The sequence below is a fragment of the Zootermopsis nevadensis genome, unplaced genomic scaffold (assembly GCF_977971745.1).
Source record: "Zootermopsis nevadensis isolate Lab colony 2312 unplaced genomic scaffold, Znev_1.0 Znev_ptg000002l, whole genome shotgun sequence".
In the NCBI taxonomy this organism is placed as follows: Eukaryota; Metazoa; Arthropoda; class Insecta; order Blattodea; family Termopsidae; genus Zootermopsis; species Zootermopsis nevadensis.
In genome coordinates this window covers 22,384,261-22,407,972 of record NW_028259134.1, presented here as the reverse complement: position 1 = coordinate 22,407,972, position 23,712 = coordinate 22,384,261, and the positions used below count along the sequence as shown (strand labels likewise).

At 40.5% G+C, this 23,712-nt stretch overlaps 1 protein-coding gene across 1 annotated transcript in view; it reads right to left on the bottom strand.

Moving 5' to 3' along the window:
* Positions 1-1,017: 1,017 nt before the first annotated feature.
* Positions 1,018-23,712, bottom strand: part of Invadolysin (leishmanolysin-like peptidase, invadolysin) — a 26,557-nt gene continuing 3,862 nt past the window's right edge. Inside the window, exons 2-14 of the mRNA XM_022084642.2 lie at positions 16,608-16,708; positions 9,810-9,840; positions 9,537-9,619; positions 8,956-9,073; positions 8,654-8,832; positions 8,084-8,284; positions 7,760-7,985; positions 6,374-6,561; positions 5,516-5,648; positions 4,723-4,882; positions 4,008-4,174; positions 3,384-3,503; positions 1,018-2,678 (exon numbers count right to left, since the gene is read on the bottom strand). Of these exons, the coding sequence (XP_021940334.1) occupies positions 2,514-2,678; positions 3,384-3,503; positions 4,008-4,174; positions 4,723-4,882; positions 5,516-5,648; positions 6,374-6,561; positions 7,760-7,985; positions 8,084-8,284; positions 8,654-8,832; positions 8,956-9,073; positions 9,537-9,619; positions 9,810-9,840; positions 16,608-16,708 (1,872 nt within the window). The 3' untranslated portion in view covers positions 1,018-2,513. The remainder of the gene's footprint in view (positions 2,679-3,383; positions 3,504-4,007; positions 4,175-4,722; positions 4,883-5,515; positions 5,649-6,373; positions 6,562-7,759; positions 7,986-8,083; positions 8,285-8,653; positions 8,833-8,955; positions 9,074-9,536; positions 9,620-9,809; positions 9,841-16,607; positions 16,709-23,712) is intronic.

Genomic DNA, 23,712 nt, shown 5'->3' with positions numbered 1-23,712 from the left:
ACCAAAGGTAGCAATGAGAAATTGGATTTTGAGGTTATGTTCATGTCCTGGGGTCTCGGGTTCGATTCCCGGCGGTGCCCGAATTTATAACTTGTGTTGGGCAAGGCCGTGGTCTAGGCAACACGGAGTTTTCCTCCGTGGCATCCCAACAATTACTCCATTCACACACAGAAGAAGGCAATGGCAAACCACTTCTGGATCATCTGCCAAGAACGTATATGAACAGGTCCCAGTCCGAGAAGAGAAAAGGATGGAAGGATCCTGTTCATGTGGACCTGTCGTCAGACAGAACACTAAATAATAATAAGATGAGGTGGTCTAGCGGTTAGAACGCTGGCCTTGTAATCCTGGGGTCTCGGGTTCGAATTTATAACTTGTGTTGGGCAAGGCCGTGGTCTAGGCAACACGGAGTTTTCCTCCGTGGCATCCCAACAATTACTCCATTCACACACAGAAGAAGGCAATGGCAAACCACTTCTGGATCATCTGCCAAGAACGTATATGAACAGGTCCCAGTCCGAGAAAAGGATGGAAGGATCCTGCTCATGTGGACCTGTCGTCATACAGAACACTAAATAATAAATATAATAATAAATACTTGGAAAAAGTGGTAGAAAATGGACAACTGAGAGAAAATACAGGCTTGAGTGAATGGTAACAAGATACAACAGGAAAATGAATGACAAGACGTGATGACAGCAAAGAAGTGAGAAGAAAAAAGTACAAACACGACAAAGTTGTAGAGGGATTTTGCAGGAATTACAAAGTGGGGGGTGGGGAACAGTAACAGTGGAGAAGTCTGACATCTGCTCTATCGTGTTATCAGTATATAACAAAAATAAATCGTAACTGACTTACCTGTTGAGACCCATTTTGGCTCTATTAATATATATATGTATAGGATGCTAAACAGAATTTGCAGAGTATAAATGAAGCAGGCATCATGGACATGGACCAAGCGACATCAACAGATCCCTGTAGCTATACACGGGACATCACGAAAAACTATGCACAATATCGAAAACACTTTGGTTTTATTAACACTTCGAAGCTCTCTCAGTCTTACAATGAGAGAGGAAAGTTAATATTCTATCACTTCAACATAAACAACAGAACAAGATTACATGTTCACTGTATGAATGTCAGAAGTTGGTACGCGTCTGACGGTAGTGGGGGTGAGGCTCATCACCTTGTATCTACAAAATACACACTTGAATGATTTTGAACCATATTCTGTGCATAAAGACCTCCTGTAAGAAATTAATTTAATTAAAGTTTTAACATGGCCGATCTGTATTTATGGATATCAAGTTTGAATTCTGGCTGGAGCACTGCCTATTCAGATAATTCTAACATAATTTTCCTCAGTCCCATCTGAATTTTTCGGATACTATCTTGAAAAAGATCCAGACCTTCCCATTTCACCGTACATAATCATCACTACACCATTCACCAACTTTATAGTTGGTACATCATTGTTAAATATCAACCTTGAACCATACACTAAGCCACTAGAATCTGGTTTTTGCATCCTCACATAACCCACGTCTGTAAGATTCATTTTAATATTAACCTTCCGAGCGACGTCGTACAACGTGTTTCCAGACAAAATTGTAATTGGATATGTTTGTGTGATTGATCTATCATCATCCAGATTCTGATTTGCTCCTAGTTATGAGGAACATTTTAAGTAGCGCAGTGAACATGTCACAGAATTACATTACTACACACGCCGGCCAAAATTATTAGCTAAAGACCTATCAATAAATGCGTTTAAAGTTCCAATGGAAGGAGACCCACTCCCGGTGACTGTCTCTTGAGACCTTCTTTCATATGGCCTCATAAGACCCAGACTTTAGTTTCAAAGGCGGTACCTCTGAAATATCATTGGTGATTTTTTAAGAGATTACATGATGCAAGATCCCAGACGTCAGTCACCTTAAAACTTGCTGCCGTAAGAACTGCCATAATTGAGATATCTCAAATCATAATTATAAATATACAGAATCAAAATGCCACAAATTTAAGCACAGCCCAAGAGACGTGGCAGATTTTAATGTGCAGTGTAAATACTAGTTCTGTATTGCCTGTTTCTTAACCAGAAACTTTGAGCAACCAAAAGTCTTTACAGGAACAAACAGTCTGCCTCAATCCCACATTTTTATCACAGGTCAATAACTCGATGAAGTCGTAACTATACGGCATTTGAGCCGACGTACTTTCCGTCGCGCCACTTACATCTTCAGAAACGATGACTACTGCTTACATCAACGTAAAGTTCAGCTCTTAAAGACCACATTGTACAGTGAACGGGGCACACTTCGCCAAGCAATTCCTTTAAAAGTCTTTCTCAAAATTTCTTATTTACCTGAGTTCCAGAACACAGGTCTGGATTATTAGTGTCTTATGTACACGTCTGTACAGGAAGGAATGTGACGTCAAGTATCACAGCTGGCAAGTGTATTACATCCTACAAAGGGGTGGAATGTGGTTTGCTAGGTGACAGCTAGTTATCAAGGCCACCTGATGACAGCGGCTGCCAGTGCTAGTATCACAGTCAGAGCAAGGGAGGCGACGCGGCGCTCGGAGCTGCATGTCAGTTCATCTTTGTGGTACACGGCCAATGGAGGCAGCACTGAGGCCGGTTTACATCTATCTCCTAACTGCAGCAACTCCACCTGCAGTATAAAATAAATAAACAATTCCTGTTTTTTTTTATGGATATGGAAGTTAAACATTCATAAGAAATTTATAATCATAAAGGAAGTCCTTAAATTAGACAAAAAAACATGCTATTTTATTAAATGTGGCATGAGAGCTCCATTGTGGTTACAAAATATTTACTGTAATAAAACAAGAAATTATTTTTAATTGTACAATAACCCCATCCGAGTCCAGCAGAGAAAAATTAAGCATCTCACTAAACCCCACGTTCCTTGAAAGTAAACTAAATATAAATTTGAGACGTCCGTCTTCTTCGGTGTTGTGCCACGTAGTCTGGTGGAAGTTTACAGACATTTCAGAGGTCCTTGCTGCCTCCACCATCAGGCCAATTTGAAATTAACACTACTATTTAAAATAAATATACGATGCAAAGTGGTAAAAACTAAAAATGAGCATAACAATGCAGAGCAAAGGACAATGAAGCACTCAATGCAACAGATTAATGAGGACATGAGGTTAACACAGAGGAAAACTTTATTACAATGAAGATTAAATTAACAGTTTTTTTAAGACAAGGAGTTGGCAGAAATATTTCATACTTGCTGGAATTCCCTGAGGCAGACAAACAGGTGAATACTATCAAAGGACAGACATTTGTCTCATTTACTGACACTGAAAGGATTGTAAAGGCAACGATTTCCTCTCATCCGTTTTTTTACCTGGCATAGGTCCTCGCAGGGTGGACACACGAGAGCGCCCCTATGAAGCCAACCATTTGATATTATGAGAATGGACAACTCTTGCCCTGGGAAATAACATGTATATGTGTAGTTTGCCACCTGCAACAGACACGGTGATTCACGGTCAGTGAAGTTTCGAAGCTTCAAACACAGATCGTTAACATCTGAAGTACGCACGTTAGATTTTAGCATAGAAATCTTTGCCGTGCCAAGAAGAAACTGACACAAAAATAATTAAAAAATTTTCCCCCTGTTTCTAAGTTAATCCCTTCAGCACATTTTCTTGACTTCATAACACCACCTCAAGTCTTCCAACTGCGTGAAATAAAACTCGGTGAAAACCATATGCAATGATTATCAGAAGTCTGTCACACACGTTTTAAAACACTTTATGATAGAATTACAGACTGACACTAAACATTTCTGAAATAGTAAGTTGCATAAAAATAAAAATAAAAATTTGTTAACCCTGTTCAATACAAAAAGTTGAAGTCTTTCAAACCAACCACAGGAGATTAAATTATGTTTTATTTTGTTTGCGTTCTGTTTAGTGATGCCGCCAGTAATTCAGACTGTACCGTATCGACCACACCTGCCACTCACCATAATGTGCAACCGGCCCGCCTGGCAAGTGAACTGGTAACACCCAGAACCCCAGTGCTGCCACCGCCGCACTTGTTGACATGAGCATTCTTCCCACATTTGATTCGTGTGGTCAAAACATCGAGAGTTTGATCCATACTGCTCCAGCGCAAAGTTCTTTTCTTGACCTGATCAACGAACACGACAGTTAACTTCAGCATACTTTTTTTTTAACTTATTTTAAGATGCCCTTGCAATTGAGTCCCAAAGGACATCTTCCTGTTTAACAGATTCGCTTAGTTACAGATCATCAATATCACAAAGTACATATCCAGCGCATTTATTATTCACACGTCAAGTTACGATACACTAAGCAACCCTACGAAATGTCGGCAGCCACCTAAAGGATAACACGGCATCACAACACATTTCGCGGCTGCATTTCAATACTTTATTAGATCGTAGTTGCGTGTTCTTCGAAGTTCTTTTGTATCAAAAATTCTTACTGTTCCCCATATCCTCTTTACGCACCTTCATATTTATATCTTCATTTTGACAAGAGGATATTCTGTAATGGTAGCTTAAATAATTAAAATTAGACACTTGTTCTATTATTTTATTATTCGCCACTATTTTTCACGACACAAAAATGAACTTAAGCGCTCTTATAAAAAAGCATTAATTTCTTACTTTTTACACCCATTCAATTTATTAATCGAATGACCCTACTACGTACTTGGATTATTCTCGTTGTACTGGCAGTGGGAACCCCGCACAATCACATTCTTGGAACGCCACGTGAACTCCTGGATATATGGACAGTAGTCGGCCAATGAAACAGAACCACCGAAGTAGCTCTCCTGCCCCGGTTTCACATGTGGGATCGAGTCAAAATTCTGCAAGATAATCAAAAATCAACATTACAAGCAGTTTCATGCTAACAGTGAAACACTTTTCATTCTTCTCAATTTTCCATCCTCCATAATTCTTTACATTCGCTTATTAACTAATGCCATGGTGCAGGGACCTTGCTGAAAACTCGATGGTTACGCAGCTGGTCGAAAATATTCCTTGTGACATCTGAGGTGTTCGCGATGTTAAGGACGATAATGATGATGTTACGATAATCTTCTGGATTTCATTGTGTTCTAGTGACACAGACTCTGAAATGTTGGTATCTCTACACGGCATCAGAACCCACGAGAACAATATCGTCAAAAAATTCCTTGTTTTAATAAAACCTGGAGGTTTAATGACAAGAACTAGCACCTACGTATGACCAGTATGGTCATTCATAAGACTGACTTTGTTTCTAAAAGTAAGCTGTAGAAACGTCACTCATATCAAGAGACAGCGCTGCACAGCAGTGAACTGAATAAGATTCACTGATGAGACATCAGTCTTAAGTGCGTCTGACGCCAATCCATACGACAAAGATGCTAAAAAAAATACCCATTAAAAAAAATTAACATGTAACCTAAGTCATACTCTGAGAAAGATACAGTTCACGTTTATCCTGATTCTCTGACCTGGTACATTACTGGAAGTTTATCTTGGTGCTCCACCAGATTGCAGAGAGCCACGGAGCTGCGGTCTTCGGTACACTCCGTCTCCAAGGGATCGCGTTTCACCTTGTTGCAGAACGGGTGTATTGATTTACCACTGTAACATAAAACTGGATTTATGAGAGTCTGGTTATCATAGCGGTGAAGATGTCAGCTTTGGTCTTCTAGGTTGTAACAGTACATGAACTTGCAGAAGATGGCAGACATAGAAGATGGCTGTCATCTTGGTTGTTCTGCCATGTAGTCTGGTATAAGTTTACAGACGTCCTTGCTACCTCCATCATCAAGGCGCTCATGGAGGCAGCAAGGACCTCTGAAACGCTGGTAAACTTCTACCAGACTACGTGACGGACCAACCCATAAGACAGTGATCTTCAGACTCGCCAATGTGAAGACATCAAATCCTACATGGTGTACATACGTCGTTCCTTCAGAATGCTAGTAACTAATGCAAATTCACGGTGTCACAACCCACAATAGCAACATTTCAGACGAATGTAATGCCTACATCTCGAGGGTCAATAGTTCTCCTCAGTCCCTCTAACAAATAACAGGACAGTCTCCTTCTTCACGCCCTTCCTTGGTCATGCCATAGCGGAGGCGGTTAGCCGCCAGCTTCTCACGGCAAATGTCTGGGTTCATGACCATGTGAAATTTGTACTTTGACAAAGTGGCAGTGGGATAGATTTTTCCCCCAACTTCTTTGGTTATCCTGTGAAATCACAACAATAATAATACACACTTCTTGATTTATTGTTTATAACCATCGTACATTACCTCATTTGATACTACTTCAGTTGATGTAATAAATAAACAACTCACCTCATGGTCTTATTGTCCATCCACTCCTTACAGCTCTTCATTGCAAAGTCACAGCCGAAGTCCTTGCCCCAGCTGAGGGGCTGTGCCATGCTGTAATTGGCACGGTACCAACCCGTGTCCTCCATCAGTGCCAGAGTGATGCGTGAGTAAACAGGGTTCTGCGTGTGCGTTCCTGTCATGGCTTCATTCTGAACGAGAAACACGCAGTACAGAATGGCCCTCTTTACCATACATTTTCAGGATTTCAAAGGCAATCTTACTGTTTACTGGCTACAAATTTTCTCTAACATTAATCAATTCAATAGAGTTGGCGGTCTTATTTCGTTGCCCTCTGTGGACTAGTGGTTAGCGTGCTCGCCACTGGACCCAGGGTTTGCGGGTTCGATCCCGGCCGAGGTCGGTGGATTTTTAAGGGTGATAAAAATCCGTAGCACGACTTCTTTCGGAGGGGAAGTAAAGCCGGCGGTCCCATGTCGTAGATTTACGGCACGTAAAAGAACATTGCAAGCATGATGCAAAATGGATTTTTCTGTCTTCTGGGTTGTTGCGCTGTTTAGTCTGGTCGATGTTAACCAACGTTTCTGAGATCATACTGCCTCCGTCATCAGGGCGATGAGTATGAAGATTTCTGTCTTCTGGGTTGTTGCGCTGTGTAGTCTGGTCGATGTTAACCAACGTTTCAGAGGTCATACTGCCTCTGTCATCAGCGCGATGAATTCATTGCAAGAATGGAAGGAAACAGGGTAACTAGAAGAGTGATGGAATGGAGACCGATGGGAAGAAGGATGAGAGGGAGACCACGGAAACGATGGATAGACGACGTGGAGGAGGATGTGAGGACGATGGGAGTAAGGGGATGGAGAAGAATGATAGGACAGAATGGAAAAAACTCGTCGTACAAGCTAAGACCCACAAAGGGTTATAACGCTACAAGAAGAAGACTACACAGCGCAACAACCCAGAAGACAGAAATCTTCATTCTCACCGCTGTGAAAACCACAAATCTTACATGATACAAAATGTTTTGTAAGCAAAATTCAGCGGCGGTTTCTCACCCAAGTCTCCTGATTAGCTGCTAGATGGCTCTGGCAGTCAAAATCAGGATAATAATAACACAAAATAATATCAATAACAGTTTTATTTTAGTGTCATGAACAAATTTTAAAACCTGCTATGTGTTAAACCTTCTCCATGCTTATCAGGGAACGTCACAAGGACGATATACTTAGCATCACAGAATTCTAGTGTCAGTTTAAAATTACTGTTGTTATACGCTTCTCATTTCATGCACTTCCAATACATACAGCGATTTACAGGAACACAACCCTGTCCTACAAGGACAGCAACCATTTCAAGACATGCTAAAGAAGATCAGTCGCTACTTGCCTCGAACACCCTTTTCTCCCAGTGTGTGAGAGCAGTTCCCTCTTCCCCCTGGTCCTCCAACTCGGCTCCCTCCAGTTCCCAGCAACCAAAGTGGTTGCGCACTTCCTCCACCACTCGAGGGGTGACCATCACCTGCACCTCTCGATCCATTCGACCACCATGAACGAGCCAGTTTCTGCGCACTACTGATTTAATCACACGATCACTCCACTGTCGAGTCAGAAGCCTGAGTAAAATCATGTAAAATTTTAATCAGAACACAAAGCACTAGGAGGGATTTGTAGCTAGTGAGCACACAGTTTTTATGCTTGTTTCACAACTTGCCTCTCGTTGAGATGTGGCTTGCCAGAGTCCCCTCGTGGAGTTAGCGGATTTCCTTCCTCATCACGGTAGAACGCATACAGACTGACTGAGAAGCCCAAGGCATGAAGGATTTCATGTTTCACCGTTGAAAGCAATATCTCAAGTTCTTGCGGCTTTGTACTTATGCTCTGGGGGCACAGGTTAGCGTGTCCCGCTATCGGCCTGCCAAAATAGAAATGCCCCCCACAAAATGTTATGCACTTAGCAGAGACATGAATCGGCCTGCGGTCCATATATCAAAAGACGCAGACAAACAGCATTGAAAGGTTACATTATAGAAGTGTGTTTCGTGTTTCTTACTTTGGCGGGAGGAAATCCTGTACGTACAAAATGAAAACGTCGAATAGATTATAATTTGGATGACAAAGTGAGAGCAAGTGGGAAAGGAGGAAAAAAGTAACAAGAAAGTTGAAACAGATATAATAAATCAAGACAGAAAAGAATGGAAAATGTTTCGCCAGAAGACAATCCACTGAGGAAAAATATAAATTCTTAAGGATCACTTTATGTAAACTCTGTAGCAATTCTTACCTATCTAGTGCTGCTTCCTGTTGGCAGTGTGCTGCGTACGCCACAGTCATTCCTTTGTGGCACCTTTCTGTCTCCATCGCCGATACATAAAACACGAAATCAGCTCCGTCAATCCCGGGACCTCTGTCGGAATTCAACGTGCCGCAGTCCTGGCCCGTCGCATTGCACGTCCTACACACCTGTAACAGCGATGTGGTAACGTGCTGCATAGTGTGGTCCAACACAGAGTATCCTAGTAGTCACAGATTAAAATAAATGGACCTGACGCAGGTACGTCAATAATTTTAAATCGTGGAACGTACTTCTAGATGGTGTTCTGGTACTTGAACTTCGCCACACATCGTCCTCTCTTCACAGGCATTTTTGCAGTATGGATAAGGTTCACCTTTCCTGTAGAACACCTGGTTGTTCTCGCATTTTCTGAGAACAACGGAATGTTTTTTTTAATGTGAACAGAGTACAAAAGACAGGTACAACTAAGTATAACATGAGCTGTGATATTACCCAGTGCATCAACACCCCCCCCCCACACACACATAAACAAAATCCACTTTCTTATAGGGTGTGGGGAGAAATACATAAAATATTTTTTTAAAAAAAAATTGAACCTTTTCTGTCCATCCAACAAAACATAACAAACTGAGAACTGAGCAGAAAAATTTCATATTTGGTTAAGCGAATGGGTAGGGAATCACCATCAAATTTAATGACCCTGGGGATTCTGCGTGGGAATCCCAAGCAAGACAACCACGTGGGGGAATCCTTAAAGACTGTCGTCACCCAGCCAAAGTGGCGCCATAAACACTGTCAGCACAAAACTCAACAACCCCATAAAATTCTGATATCAACCGCAACATTCCCAAAATCCAAATTCTGTTCCTACCTGTTCAGCCGTATTACGCTGTTAGTCTTTCTGACCATGAGAGCCATTTCCCAAAAGTGGACCGCCTCTGGCAATATCGTATTCTGAAAAAAGAAAGCAAAACAGTTAAGTACTCAGCTACCATCCATCATAAAGTCCCTGAAGATGGAAGCAGTAAGCACCTCTGAAACATCTGTCAAATGCATCATGCAGGCTAACATAGACTGATGGTGAGCAAAGTTGATGCATGGTATTTTAATAGAGATGCCCTTACTAAGGCAATTTTATACTTACATTTATCAGCTCAAATTTCTCCCTATCGAGCCTGAAAAAGGAAAATGAAAAAACAATTAACCACTTAAAAGCTTAGTGGCATCTTTAAAAACCACCTTCATTAACAATGGACAATTCCGTGTTTCCCCATAAAGCGTATTAATTGGTTTCATGGGATTCTGGACCTTGTCCATAGTCTGACGTCATGAATATGGTCCAAAAAACCCAAGAATCCAAATAATATTACACCATCGTCAGTATCCTCTGCCCCCGTCGGGGATCGAACCCCAGTCGTTCGCTAGACAGCATTACTTTTTTTTTTTTCAAAAATTTCACACACACTGTTTTCCGTACGAAACAAAAGACTGTTCACTCATCCACGACGCAGTCCGTGAGAGTTGGACTTTTGTCAGTTCAAATTACGAAAAACTGCGCATGGTTTCAATTTCAACAATATTCTTAGCCTTTAGGGGAGGGAGGGAGAGATTACGGCATTAGAAACGCGAAAGTCGGGGTCAGTGTGAATCGGGCTTCGCAACTATCACCACGCGTCCTCGTCGTCATATCTCGCATTGTTGTTCGGCGGACAGACACGAAATTCCATTGTGCGATAAATATTATAATTGACAGTCACGATTTTTCATAAAAAAAGATAATTATTACTTGACAATTAAAGTGACAGAACAATGACTCACCACTGAGCTTCAATGATTATTTATTCGATGATTTTTTCAACCTTAGCAAACAGTTAATCGATCGGTGGATTAGATGAGTACCCAGGCATTTATTTTGGAAGTGTTACGAAAAACACCAAAACACGTTTATCAGAATAACACGCTTATGGGACGAGTTCGAACCCTGAAGTTCCCAAAGACACAAAACACGAATAACAGCCACTAAGCTACTGAATTCCTAGTATGAATCATTTAAAGGAAGTCTGTACACGTTCGATTAATTCATATTCAAAAAAAAAACTGCAATGCATCTTGTTAACCTTTCAAAGCACGGTGGTTACTATAAGTACCACCTCCTTTAATATTAAACCATTAATACTTTGTTCATATTTACTTTTCGTGTGATTCACAATGAACACAGACATCATTTACTTAAACAGCGTTAAATAGTTAATCGCTGTAACGGTGAGGTCTTGTGTTTTCTTCGCGGTACGGACTGAATTCTTAAGTTTCATTTGAAAGAGCTTCGACTCCAAAGGTTAATTAGCGTTTTAGTCGTATTATTTCTTTAAACAAGGTTAACCAGTTGATCTTTGTAATGGTGAAGTGTAGTGTTTTCTTCGCGGTACGGACTGAATTCTTAAGTTTCATTTGAAAGAGCTTCGGCTCCAAAGGTTAATTAGCGTTTTAGTCGTATTATTTCCTTAAACAGCGTTAACCAGCTGATCTTTGTAATGGTGAAGTGTAGTGTTTTCTTCGCGGTACGGACTGAATTCTTAAGTTTCATTTGAAAGAGCTTCGGCTCCAAAGGTTAATTAGCGTTTTAGTCGTATTATTTCCTTAAACAAGGTTAACCAGTTGATCTTTGCAATGGTGAAGTGTAGTGTTTTCTTCGCGGTACGGACTGAATTCTTAAGTTTCATTTGAAAGAGCTTCGGCTCCAAAGGTTAATTAGCGTTTTAGTCGTATTATTTCCTTAAACAAGGTTAACCAGTTGATCTTTGTAATGGTGAAGTGTAGTGTTTTCTTCGCGGTACGGACTGAAATCTTAATTATTATTTTTTTTACGACCTTCGTATTTAAAACCTTAAGCAACAACGTGTTAACAATATTTACTAATTCTTTTCTTTTAAAAAAAAGTTCCAGTACGATAATCTCCTTTTCCATTGGATGAGCTTAAAAACAACAGAATATCGGTATCGCGTATTAATTTATCTCGTGACACACTCAATAATTTTGTTATATTTATTTAAAACTGAAAAAAAAATACAAGTATGGCGACGAGGCTAAACATCGATTACGTGTTCTGAACATAAAGATAAACCAGCAGTTACTAAGCAACTAGAGCAGGAAACAAATGGTTTTAGAGGAATTCCACGTGACGGGAGAAGTGGATCGATTATCACAGGGGGGCACGCTGTCCCCCACCGACGCATCCATCCACACAGACGGTCTGCCGCCAATCAGAAGGTGTTCTCTAACGTCAGCAAATGCGTACTTCGCATACAGTGCGTGAATCAAAAGCTCGTAAGAGATATTATGTCCATCCGCATGTGTCACGTCCTAAACTACTGACTAAATTTTTAAATAAATACTTTTTTTGTAAAGGCGTTATTTCACCAAAAAAAATCGACGTTTTCACTGTACAAAACGTATTTGAAGACTAGAGAAATGCTGACCAGTTGGTCCAGAAATGCCCCGTCCTTTATACCAGTGGTATTCAACCTTTTTTGTTCGCGTACCCCCAGATATAATCTCTCTTCAACTTTGTACCCCCAAAGTTGTTGGTGTATAATTCAAGTTATACATAGTATATAATCTACATCTAAAATAAATTAAATAAATTACATTACTGATTATTCAGTGTTTATCATAAAATAATATTTTTTTTTTAAATTTCACGTACCCCCTAAGATGTCTTCGCGTACCCCAGGTTGAATAGTATTGTTTTATGGCATTGCCGTGTTCACAAGATCCCGACACTGTCTCCATCCTGAGCCAGATTAATCCAAACAGATGTTTCCATTTAAGTTAGGTTCCACTTTAGATAGGTTTGACTGTACCTACTTCGGAACATACCAGAATAATGCCAAATTACAATTAATTTAATATGTGACCCAATAATCGTATGTCTGTCCGTTGGAACCATGAGCTGTATGCATAATTTGTTAACTTTCCAGAGAAAGCGCTGTGACATACATTTTCTTCTGTCTGATTGGACGACAGACATTTGACCGAAACGCTTTCGTATTGCATAAACTCATTTTCAATTTGAGTCACAAAAAAGGCTTCAAGACTGTCCTCCTGAATCGTAAGGAGAAATATTGACACATCACGAAACAAAGAAATTTTCACAAAGGCGTGGCGTTGTCTAGGAAACGAATTAAACAAAAGACGTTAAGCAGATTACAGACAAGAGACGAGAAGGTACTTATGAATCAGAATCAGAAGTCTGAGTATAGCTCCTCATTAATCTCGGCACTAGATGAGGTTGAGTGATCAGCGTCACACCCTGGTCGAACTTTACCCCCGGGGAAATGACCCTGGTACCCATTAGACAGGAGGCTGTGTGGGGCCCCAGAGGCTATCAGGCTAGAGGAAAATTTTTGCCCTTGATGGGGATCGAACCCCGATCGTCAAGCCAGTAGTAAATCAGTGTACTGGCTGAGCTAACCGGCTCGTACAAATAATATGGAAGAGGGAAAAAGATGGTTGCATAGCAACTTATTATCTGAAGAGATAAATAAAACACCTGACTCAGCGTAAAAGGCAAACATTGAGGAATTTAATCTAGAGACAGATTAGACAGGTGAATGGACAGGTTGGTCCCTTTCTCCGCAGAGGTCATGACACGCACAACTGAGGAAGAGAGTGAAAGTGAATCTTTATTTTTCCTGGGTCGGAAGGTCAGCTTTTTTTCACTTTCGCTGAGGGTCTTACCGGAGCTGAAGACCCCCATTTCCGATCCGGTGACAGGTAACTAACTACCTGCAGGCATAAATTACGCCTCACACGCGAAACACTAGCATAACACGAAGTTTATCAACCTAAATTATTGACTGTACATCATAGGTTATTCACGCATATTCTCGGTTGAACGTTCTACAATAAAATAAGCGAAATTAACACGCGAAAAATTTAAATACGCAGTCAATTTTTTGACGTAAATACGTCTATAAGGAAGGGTCATTCGGCGAAAAAGTGTAACAAGTGTACCTAGGGAACGTTACATTACATTTCATTACATTACTTTACGTTACATTCATCTACCACAGACCCATCTTAAGCGTAACTAATTTAAGTTAAATAAGCAATGTCTTAATCAAACTTTACTCAATTGTAAAGCATGTATAAAGGAAATATTTAGATTTATAGTTTAGATGCGTCATGTTTGTGTTTAAAATTCAAATATATATTTATTATTCAAGTCTATACACAAACTTTTAAATTGTTGATGTTAAAATTTAAAATTAATATTAATATTGTGCGCCATATTTAGAATAAAACCAATATATAAACTTCCTTTCCGTATAGACGTATTTACGTCAAATTCTCCAGAACCGTGGTTGCACTGTCAACTTTTTTATTCAAATATACCTCAACGAAAAAAAAGTTGTCCTTAAGTTATCTCTGCACTTAACTGAAACTTAAGACACGACGTGAAGATTTACGGGAAGTGGAGGTTTGCCTCCACACATTCTTAACCTCGGAATTAAACGTTGATGAGTGACCAGCTTCACTCCACCCCGGGCCATGGGGGATGCAGTGCGTTATATCTGAACTTTAATAATGACTTCGTACCGGAAATGAAATCTCACTGCAGATGACGTGAGACGTCGTCCGAATAGCATAAACCAAAGTGGCGTGTCCTTGCAAGGAAATCGAAGTGCAGAATGTGACCTTGTGTTACTCGGTCATAAGAGCCAGACGTGTCTTCAAAAGGCACTTCTTATACAGTTTTTTTACCGATCTTACATACGTCTAGGTGTAAGTGGGGAAAACCTCATCAGATTGGGCAGACTTCGCGCACCTTGAAAAGCACTGACGTAGACCACGTGCGAGAGAACGTAACACGTGTCCACTTTCTTATACGTGCTGCCAAATGCCATTGCAAACAGCTGCAGGGTGAAAAAACCCCGATGATTGAGACATTATGTTCCTCCGAAACGTCGGGCGTCACAACCCAACAGACCACCACGGGTACAAAGATATTTCTGAGAACCAGTTGGAGTGGAGCCTTCTCTTAGCATAAAATCAGATTAAAGTTTCCTCTATTACGACAAGACACCAAGTTTCGTGCCTATAAAGTAACAAGTTAGGACACGTACGCGTGGAGTAACAATTCGGTGGCCAAAAACGTAACCTCTGACCTTTGCAAATGTCGCCAGTTACGTCACAGGTTTTGGGATCACTGATCTGTTCTTTGACGGGCATGTGGGGGCGCTTTTCCGGGTGGGTGATCCCGGAGGATTCCCCCACGAGACTTCTGCTGCTGGAGGGGATTTTCCCGCTTAACCAAACTACGGTAACAATGTACCCTGATAACTCTCCAGACTAAATATAAACATGGTTCTTCGATAAATAGGGCATGGCGTGTGAATTGGTTTCTTGTGGTTCTGGACAGGTTAAATGGCTGACCTCCGCGAACATGGCAATGGACCTTCGAATTCCTAAAAACAGAGAAATTACTGACTCCCTGAGAGATTATGAGCTTCTGAAACAAAAAGTTTTGCCACGATGAAAATGACGTCACTTGGTCATGGAAGATTCACGAGGATTCTCCGGACGCGCGAGTTGCCTCACCGTTGTCTTGGTTACGTGTATCCCACACCCACGATATCTAATGGGCCGTGACAAATACAACTTTCCAATCTGCGCACTGCACAAGATTTGGCAACAATGCCATAAACCTGCGGATATGCCGATGAATCATGCAACTATACTGCTTACGAACTTTAGTGGATTTTTTATTTTTGCTAAATAGCTGAACGGATTGCGATTAAATTTGGCACACTAAAATGTTCCTGTTAGTTAAATATACCTGAATATAATTACACTTGGCTCTGGACTAGAAGAAGCCTATTTGAATGTTTATTCCGGTGATTCAAATCGCCACATAAAGGTGCTCCACGCGCCTGCGCCCTGTATCGTCCACAGCCCACTCCACGTTTACATAAATGTTTGCATTTTGAACATTAAAAAGTCCAATTTAGATCGTGTGTTTGTGTAGATGGTTAGGGGAGGTGTCGCTGTGAATCAACTTAAAGGCCCAAATGTTTGTGGTACTCATAAAAGGTGAGAACAGGTCTTTTATAACTACCAAGCTTCAAATCTGAATATTTCAGATAAAACAATTGAAGGCGAAAAAAATGGCTAGCGAAGTATTACAGTCCGTCACAAAGGGACTAATATTCGGCAGTCGATGTACAAAAAACAAACGCGGATTTTAAAATAACCTTTTGTAGCACAGAAATTTCGAGATAGTTTAGAAGGCTAGCAAAAGTGTAGTAGAAAACAGAAAATTACATCGGAGCTCCTCTCAGTAACATTTAAGAACCCTGTCCGTACCGCGGAGAAAACACAGCACTTCACCATTACAAAGATCAACTGATCGCGTCTAAAAATATTTAAGAACCCAGTCCGTACCGCGAAGAAAACACTACACTTCACCATTGCAAAGATCAACTGGTTAACCTTGTTTAAGGAAATAATACGACTAAAACGCTAATTAACCTTTGGAGCCGAAGCTCTTTCAAATGAAACTTAAGAATCCAGTCCGTACCGCGAAGAAAACACTACACTTCACCATTACAAAGATCAACTGGTTAACCTTGTTTAAGGAAATAATACGACTAAAACGCTAATTAACCTTTGGAGCCGAAGCTCTTTCAAATGAAACTTAAGAATTCAGTTCGTACCGCGAAGAAAACACAAGGCTTCACCATTACAAAGATCAACTGATCGCTTCTAAAAATATTTAAGAATCCAGTCCGTACCGCGAAGAAAACACAAGGCTTCACCATTACAAAGATCAACCTCCCGAACAAAAAATCAGGAATGCCAACCACCGCTTAAACATCAAAATGCTTTTTAAATTGCAGAACCTCTGGGACTGTGACGCAGGAAAGAGGGGACCATCACCCACCTGTACACACTTTCGTCGTAATACAGCAGGATCCTGAGTGGCTGGTCTATGCTTCTCTTCTTCACAACGTGGGCGGGTTCGATGTGGACGTCACCTATGACCTGTGGAAGACAGACAGACAGACGTCAGTACCGGCCGGAAAGCGAAGAAACAGCATTCCAGATAATGGACAGTCGATGCACATTTAACACTGTTGAACCAAGTATTTTGTTTAAATCGGTAAATTACACGCAAATATACAGGGTGTCCCAAAAAAAATACACAACCATTACATATGTCAGTATTGGATATGCAAGTTTTTTTGGGACATTCTGTATAATCTAGAACCCTACTGCAGTTTCCAGTCTTGTCTAGGTGTTGATAGGATACGACATACGTATAACAGAGCGACGCTAAGCAACGATATATTGCCGGAAAACTTAATTCGACGTATTAGGCAGTCTCTTCCGTTCTACACGTCTATTTATCCGTCCGTCTGTCGCTTTTAACAACTCGAGAACCTAACCTAACCTAACCTAACTGATTGGCGTTATATTCATACAGGGTAGGATTATGAAAATTTGTTTGCGCGTACTAATTTTGGTTAAAAATGGACAAAAATAACGGTGACAATTTCATAACGACCTTAACCCCGCACCCCCCCTTTAGTGATAAGCATTTTGCCTCTCACAGCCGTCACCAACACGTAATTACAATAATTACTACGCGATTTGGAGCGTAAAAACACTGGCTTACGGGAAGCGTGAGATAAGAACGCAATAATGCAATTCATAATTCTTTGTTTCTAGGTAAGAATTACTTAAGTCAATGCAGATGACATTGGAGTTAAGTTTCTCTCACGCAGCACCAAAAGAATTAGAGCGCTCCTCGTGTCGTGAAAATGAAACTCTCTCTCATTCACAAGACGTCTTCGGAACTGTAGAAACAAAAGACATTTGAAGCGGCGATTACACGCTAAAGAATCCGTGAGACAAACCCCGAAGAAAGTGAGATGCTTGTTACCTCTATCAGTACGGGGCAATGGACGCAGTAAACACCTCTGAAACGTCGGTCAATATCTACCAAGAATACAGGCCTCAAAATCTCTACCGTAAAAATTACGTTGTGTTCACTTGTGCAAAAACATTTTAAAACACCTAAATTACGTCTGCGAATTCCGGACATATTAATTTTTTTGTCCAAAGACCATTTTTTTTAAGATAATAAACTTCTGGTACATCATCTCGTTAGACCAGAAAGAAACATAATGAACGTAACCTGACGCATTTTAGTGAAGGTTACGAAATCTAAATTTTATTAAATTCTTAAAACCATTGAAGTGTTACTAAATATGGTTCTGTAAAGAACTTTCCTTTATGCTCTGTTAAAAACCATAATCTTTTGGATTATATTATATGACTTAAATTTTTTTGCCACTGATGATGACATCTTGAGGTCGAAACGCGTTTGGCATTAGTTTCCTTCATATTTATAAAATTCCTTCGCACGCACGGACAAACACAAAACACACACACACAAAGTCAGCAGTTCAGAGATTATTCTGCTATTCGTCGTCCGTAATCAGTTTCCGACGAATAAAGACTAGTTTCGGAGGAATCTACTACTTCCATCTTCAGGATATAAACTGCGTCTACCGTGGGGATGGAGTAATAAGGTTCCTACGAACTGTCGAGAACCACCTGTACCACTGTACACGGTTTCATAACCCTGAACACTGCAATTTGGATTTTACGCTGTTCTGAGAACAGCAAATCTCAGACATTGACGAAATTGGATTTTTAATAGATGTAACGTTAATTGGCCCAGCCCTGTATATATTTTTTTTTTCAGTGGAGTCTTTAAGTTTTCATTTGCCACGTGTTAACGTGTAGATAGGTGAATAATATTAAAATTAATTTTAAATAAATATGACTAAAGGATGTATGACCCCCATCGGTGTCACCCTCTTTGTTCACAAGACGTTACACACATTCGTGTCGTAGGAAACTTGTGTACTGAGCTTTAGAGCGAAGCGAGGTCACACGGGCTGTTTGTTGTTTGAGGTTTCATTGAAAACGGAATTAATATCTCCCTTCACTTGGCCTTATTAAGGCGAGCCGAACTCTGTAAGGCGTGAGACATTCTGGATCTTCTTCAGTTACAACTCACACTTCAAAAATCGGGTAGAATTTTGTTTCAAATCTACAACAAACACAAAGAACGACATATTTTACAAATTTTTATCTCAGTTTAACTTATGGCCACAGCTACATAAAGTCGGATGGGCACTGGTCTTAATACCCGTACAAATGTGTCCATCTAATTTAAAAAAAAATGTTAATCAGATCTTTAATCACTGAAAAATGCTCCAGTGTGACTAGAAGTGCGCTCCCAGGCCACTAAAATCGGAAAACCTCGGTACTTACATGACGATAACCCGTCCGTTATCTCAAACTAACATGAATATTAATTATCACGCAGATTCCTACAGAAAAATGCGTTTCAAAAAATTAACTTCAATGACCTTGAGAACTTTAAAAGCCTCTATTCGGGAAACCCGCGGACTGATATTGTCTTGACTATGACATGACGATGACCTGTCCGTGACCTCAAACTAGCATGAGTATTGACACTCAGATCCATACAGATCGGCAGAAAATAGCGTTTGAAAAAAATGATTTTGGAAATACCTTGAAAATTTTAAAGGCATCTACTCCTGAAACCTCGGTACTTATGTCGTGTCCAAGTCTGTGGAGTCGGTACTAAATTCTCCGACTCCGACCCCAACTCCTTCATAAGAGCTCAATATGTATTAATAAGGGTAAAGCTACTAAAATGGTAAACGACACCATAAGAGATTTCATCACCACCACGTGAATCATCATCCTAATTTTTAGACTTATGACCCATATTTAAATATACGTCTAATGTTTATTGCAGAAATCGGTTGATTTGTAGACGGTTTGTACTCTTAAGGTACCGGAGCCAAATTTACAAAGAATTATTCCCACACCACGTGGCTCGCACGGTATAGAAATTGTATCGTAAGATTTTATATCGAGGTCGGAGTCGGTACATTTGTACCGACTCCGTCCCCACCTAAAATTGCTTCAGATTCCGACTTCACAGCCCTGATTAAGACACATTTAGATTTCTTGTATGACGAGTGGCTCCTGAGAAGATATCTTGTGTGATTAACACGAACCAAAATTAACCCCTCAAATACCAGACTTACCTAATTAATATTTAATAATTCAGTCCGTACCGCAAAGAAAATGTTTAGGAAATTTTTCGATTTTTTTTTCGTCTTTAAAAATTGACACTGATTATATTTAAAACGAAAAGTTATGGCAAGCAACGGTGGCACGACCTTCATACCGAGTTTCATACAAACCGGTCAGTTCGTTCTACAGCTCTTCGGTACTCATGCATCGTCCTTTAGTAAATTAGATACTGGAAAACAATGCCAACATAGGTCGGGCCCCACCCAGAACGATATCATGATTACGATCCTCGTATACTTTTACGAGCTGTTTCTGAACACACCCATCACGCATATTTAGCATTGCACATCTCTATGCTTGTATTTTTAGTTAGTGTTCATGGAATTATAACGTGAATTTTGACACGCGTCCGAAAACACGAGGTTATGCAACCAGCTCTAAAGCCTGGTCCACGTTGAGAAGAGACTACTGTCTTTTATGGCCCAGGGATAATGCAATCATAATTTGGGAACAGATGAAGTCAGGGCGAACAATGTCAAAGATTATCCTTCAATATACAGGGCGTTCAATTTAAAACGCAACTCCAAATACAACAATAATTTTTCGCTTTGGTAGAAACCATATAACAAGGCAAAGCCTATAATATTTTTATTAAGTTTTAACTTCTGTTAGCTTCACAGTGGATGGTGAAAATGGCCACCAGCTTCTAGAGGACTAAGATCAAATAGTCATTTTTTAACCAGAGTCGGTGTATTGTAGCAGCAAACAATTTCGATGACAATGAACACAATTTCTCGCTTGAGCATCGGCCTAGCAACTGGGGTGACCTTAAATCTAATGCAAAATGGGAGCTTGGGAGACTATATCAAAAGGACGGTCAGAAAAACGTTATTATCACGTGTGTGTTTTAAGGCGGCTGGCAGGTGAACCTCGGGTTTCCTGCATAAGAAGAAACCCGAACGTCCTCGTGGAATAGCTTTCACTTTCTCAAATCACAAACTCACCTGCGTGGGCAGTGAGCAAGGTAGCAGATGGCATTCGGGGTACAAGGCAATAAACATCAGTCACTTGTCAGCAGACAGAGCAGATGAACAAGACACTCTCCTATACCCAGCAATCCCTTGAATACATTAGATACCTTCGGGTCTCCATGGCTACAGACAACTGATATTTCAAGGGCCATTAAGTCGGTTTAAACTCCACCAAGATCAGGGCTGCACAATGGACCCAGCATCAGAACAACTGAAGATAATCTCCTCGCCAATCGCTCGGGGTTTCGTTACTCAGAAGAAAGACGCGGTTGCCAGAGACCAACGCCTTGTGGGAAAATGGGGGTTAGGGGAATAGCAACCGATGTTAACACTCACGAACATCAAATTTGGGTTCAAACTGCACGAATATTATCGCGTACGTCTGTGAACGGATATGACCTTGGGAGATATTACGACGGAATCCCCAACGCAGGGAATCCGTACGATGTCCCAATCCACTCGGACATAACCCCAATTAACTAGTCAACACTACATATTTTTTAAAAGCATCAACGAAATGAAAATCCAGAGGGAATAACAGAGTTAAAGTTTCTATTTTTATGGAGCACACGGTTGGGGGGGGGCGCCATTTTCATTTGCAACGTGAGATTACAAAATTGTTTCCATGGCTTCCTGGTTACAAATTCTATGAACGCGGAACGTTTTAAACAAACAAGTACTTCTGGAAAGAATTTGATGTTGACCTGGTTTATAACGCCGCGTGAATTCGTAGGCAACGTTTCGGAGAAACATAATGTCTCCATCTTCAGGGCTAAATACATTAGCATGTCCTTTCGAGACGATATTTACCCACAAGTGTACACAGCGTTATAAACCAGAATACCAACATCGTCACCAAAAAATAAATTACTGAGTGATGGCGGAGGATTTTTTAAAAAAATCGGCACATTCCCAATATTCACCAATTCTAAACAAAATCAGTTAAAAATAAAGATGTTTCCGGTACACTTGTCAAGATGGCGTCTGCATACTCTGACTCGATTCGTCATTGAATCTACAGTCCACACCTGATCCACCCCACAGGGGATTGTGACTGACTAATATCGACAGAGCGGCACACGTGTGTTTAATAGAATCGATTCATTCTCTCGCCCACGTAGGTCCGCCGTCAATCACAGCGACTACTTTATCTGAAATCAGCTGCACCATTTAATTTGACACGGGAACACTAACAGGGAGCCCTCGTTTCAACAGCATCACTTACATAAAACCAACAGGTCATAACATCTGCTCACAAAGCATCTCTGAAACGTCAGTCAATTTCTATCAGTCATCATAGGGAAAAACGAAACGAAGACTTTGGTCGCAAAACACGGTTAGGACTTTAAAAATTAGTGGTAACTATATGTACCACCCGTGTCAACAACCCGTAACTGTCTATTTTGTATTTACGTGTTCCGTATGATTCTCAGTGCAAACAGCGATTATTTCTTTAAACAGCGTTAACTATTTGATCCTTGTAATGGTGAAGCGCTGTGTTTTCTTTGCGGTCCGGACGAAGATCTTGAATAATATTTTGTCGATCTATCGTCTTATTTATTAATGATGTACGGATTTCTGTTGATTATTTCCTTAAACAAGGTTAACCAGTTGATCTTTTTAATGGTGAAGTGTAGTGTTTTCTTCGCGGTACGGCCCGAATTCTTAAGTTTTTTTTAAAGAGCTTCGGCTCCAAAGGTTAATTAGCATTTTAGTCGTATTATTTCCTTAAACAAGGTTAACCAGTTGATCTTTTTAATGGTGAAGTGTAGTGTTTTCTTCGCGGTACGGACTGAAATCTTAAATGTTACTTACAAGAGCTTCAGTTTCAAATGGCAAAACGACGGTAAATCATATGACAATGTGGTTGTTCCAGCTGCGTTAGATGTAGTGAACTGTTGTCAATGCGGTACTGAACATTCCGGTTCAGTAATACGTGTTGTAAGGGAGTCACAGGTGAGAGCGGACGGAGTTACTCGTTTTGTCCCCTGAGGCGTGCTGCATTCACTTCCTCAATGTCAGAGGCGCGGAAGTTGGATCGGGAAATACTTGTTGCCTGAGGTTCAAGTCGTTTATCACAAAGAGATACTTCGAAGATTAAGTTACATGCCTGCTCACGGCTCTGTATCCCAACTGCACGCTGAGCTAATTGATTTTTAGCTCATTGCATACTGAAATCCAAAGTCAAATCGGAATTTCTATTGCATCATGACACAGAGTTGGCCACAAACGATTTACAAGGACTGGGTTGTCGCCTGTTCCGGCTTCGAAATATTTCTGGCTGTAATTTGGGATTACCAAACTTACCAAACGCACTGCTAACAATTCAGCAAACAAATAAATAAATAAATAAAATAAAACCTCACGTCAAGTTTTGGTTACGCAGTTGTGATGGTACTAGGGTATTACACGTCCAGTGGTGGGGGAAAGAGTGTAAGTTAGGAGACGAAAAATAATTTTAGACACAAACTACCGCATTTTATAAACCCGAAAGGTTAACTACCGTGTTTTTGAACGCCACTACGATCAAGCGCGATATTTAACCCTTTTAAAGTCCAGTGATAACTACGTATATGTGCCACGTGTTTTAAGAATCAGTAACTTTACTTTCCTATGATTCTCATAACAAACAGCGATTATATCCTTAACAGAATTAACCAGCTGACCTTCGTAACGGTAAAGTCCCGTGTACGTGATCACTAAATGAAATAACTTCGAAGAAAATGCTGGAAAAATAAAAGATCATTTACGTTCGTTATGACGCGGACCAGCCAACATCAGAAAGGAAACTGCTTGCATTCAATCATTCATTTGCGTGATGGCCGACATCTTAAAAAAGAGTTTGTTCAAATGAATTTTACTTGCAAGTAA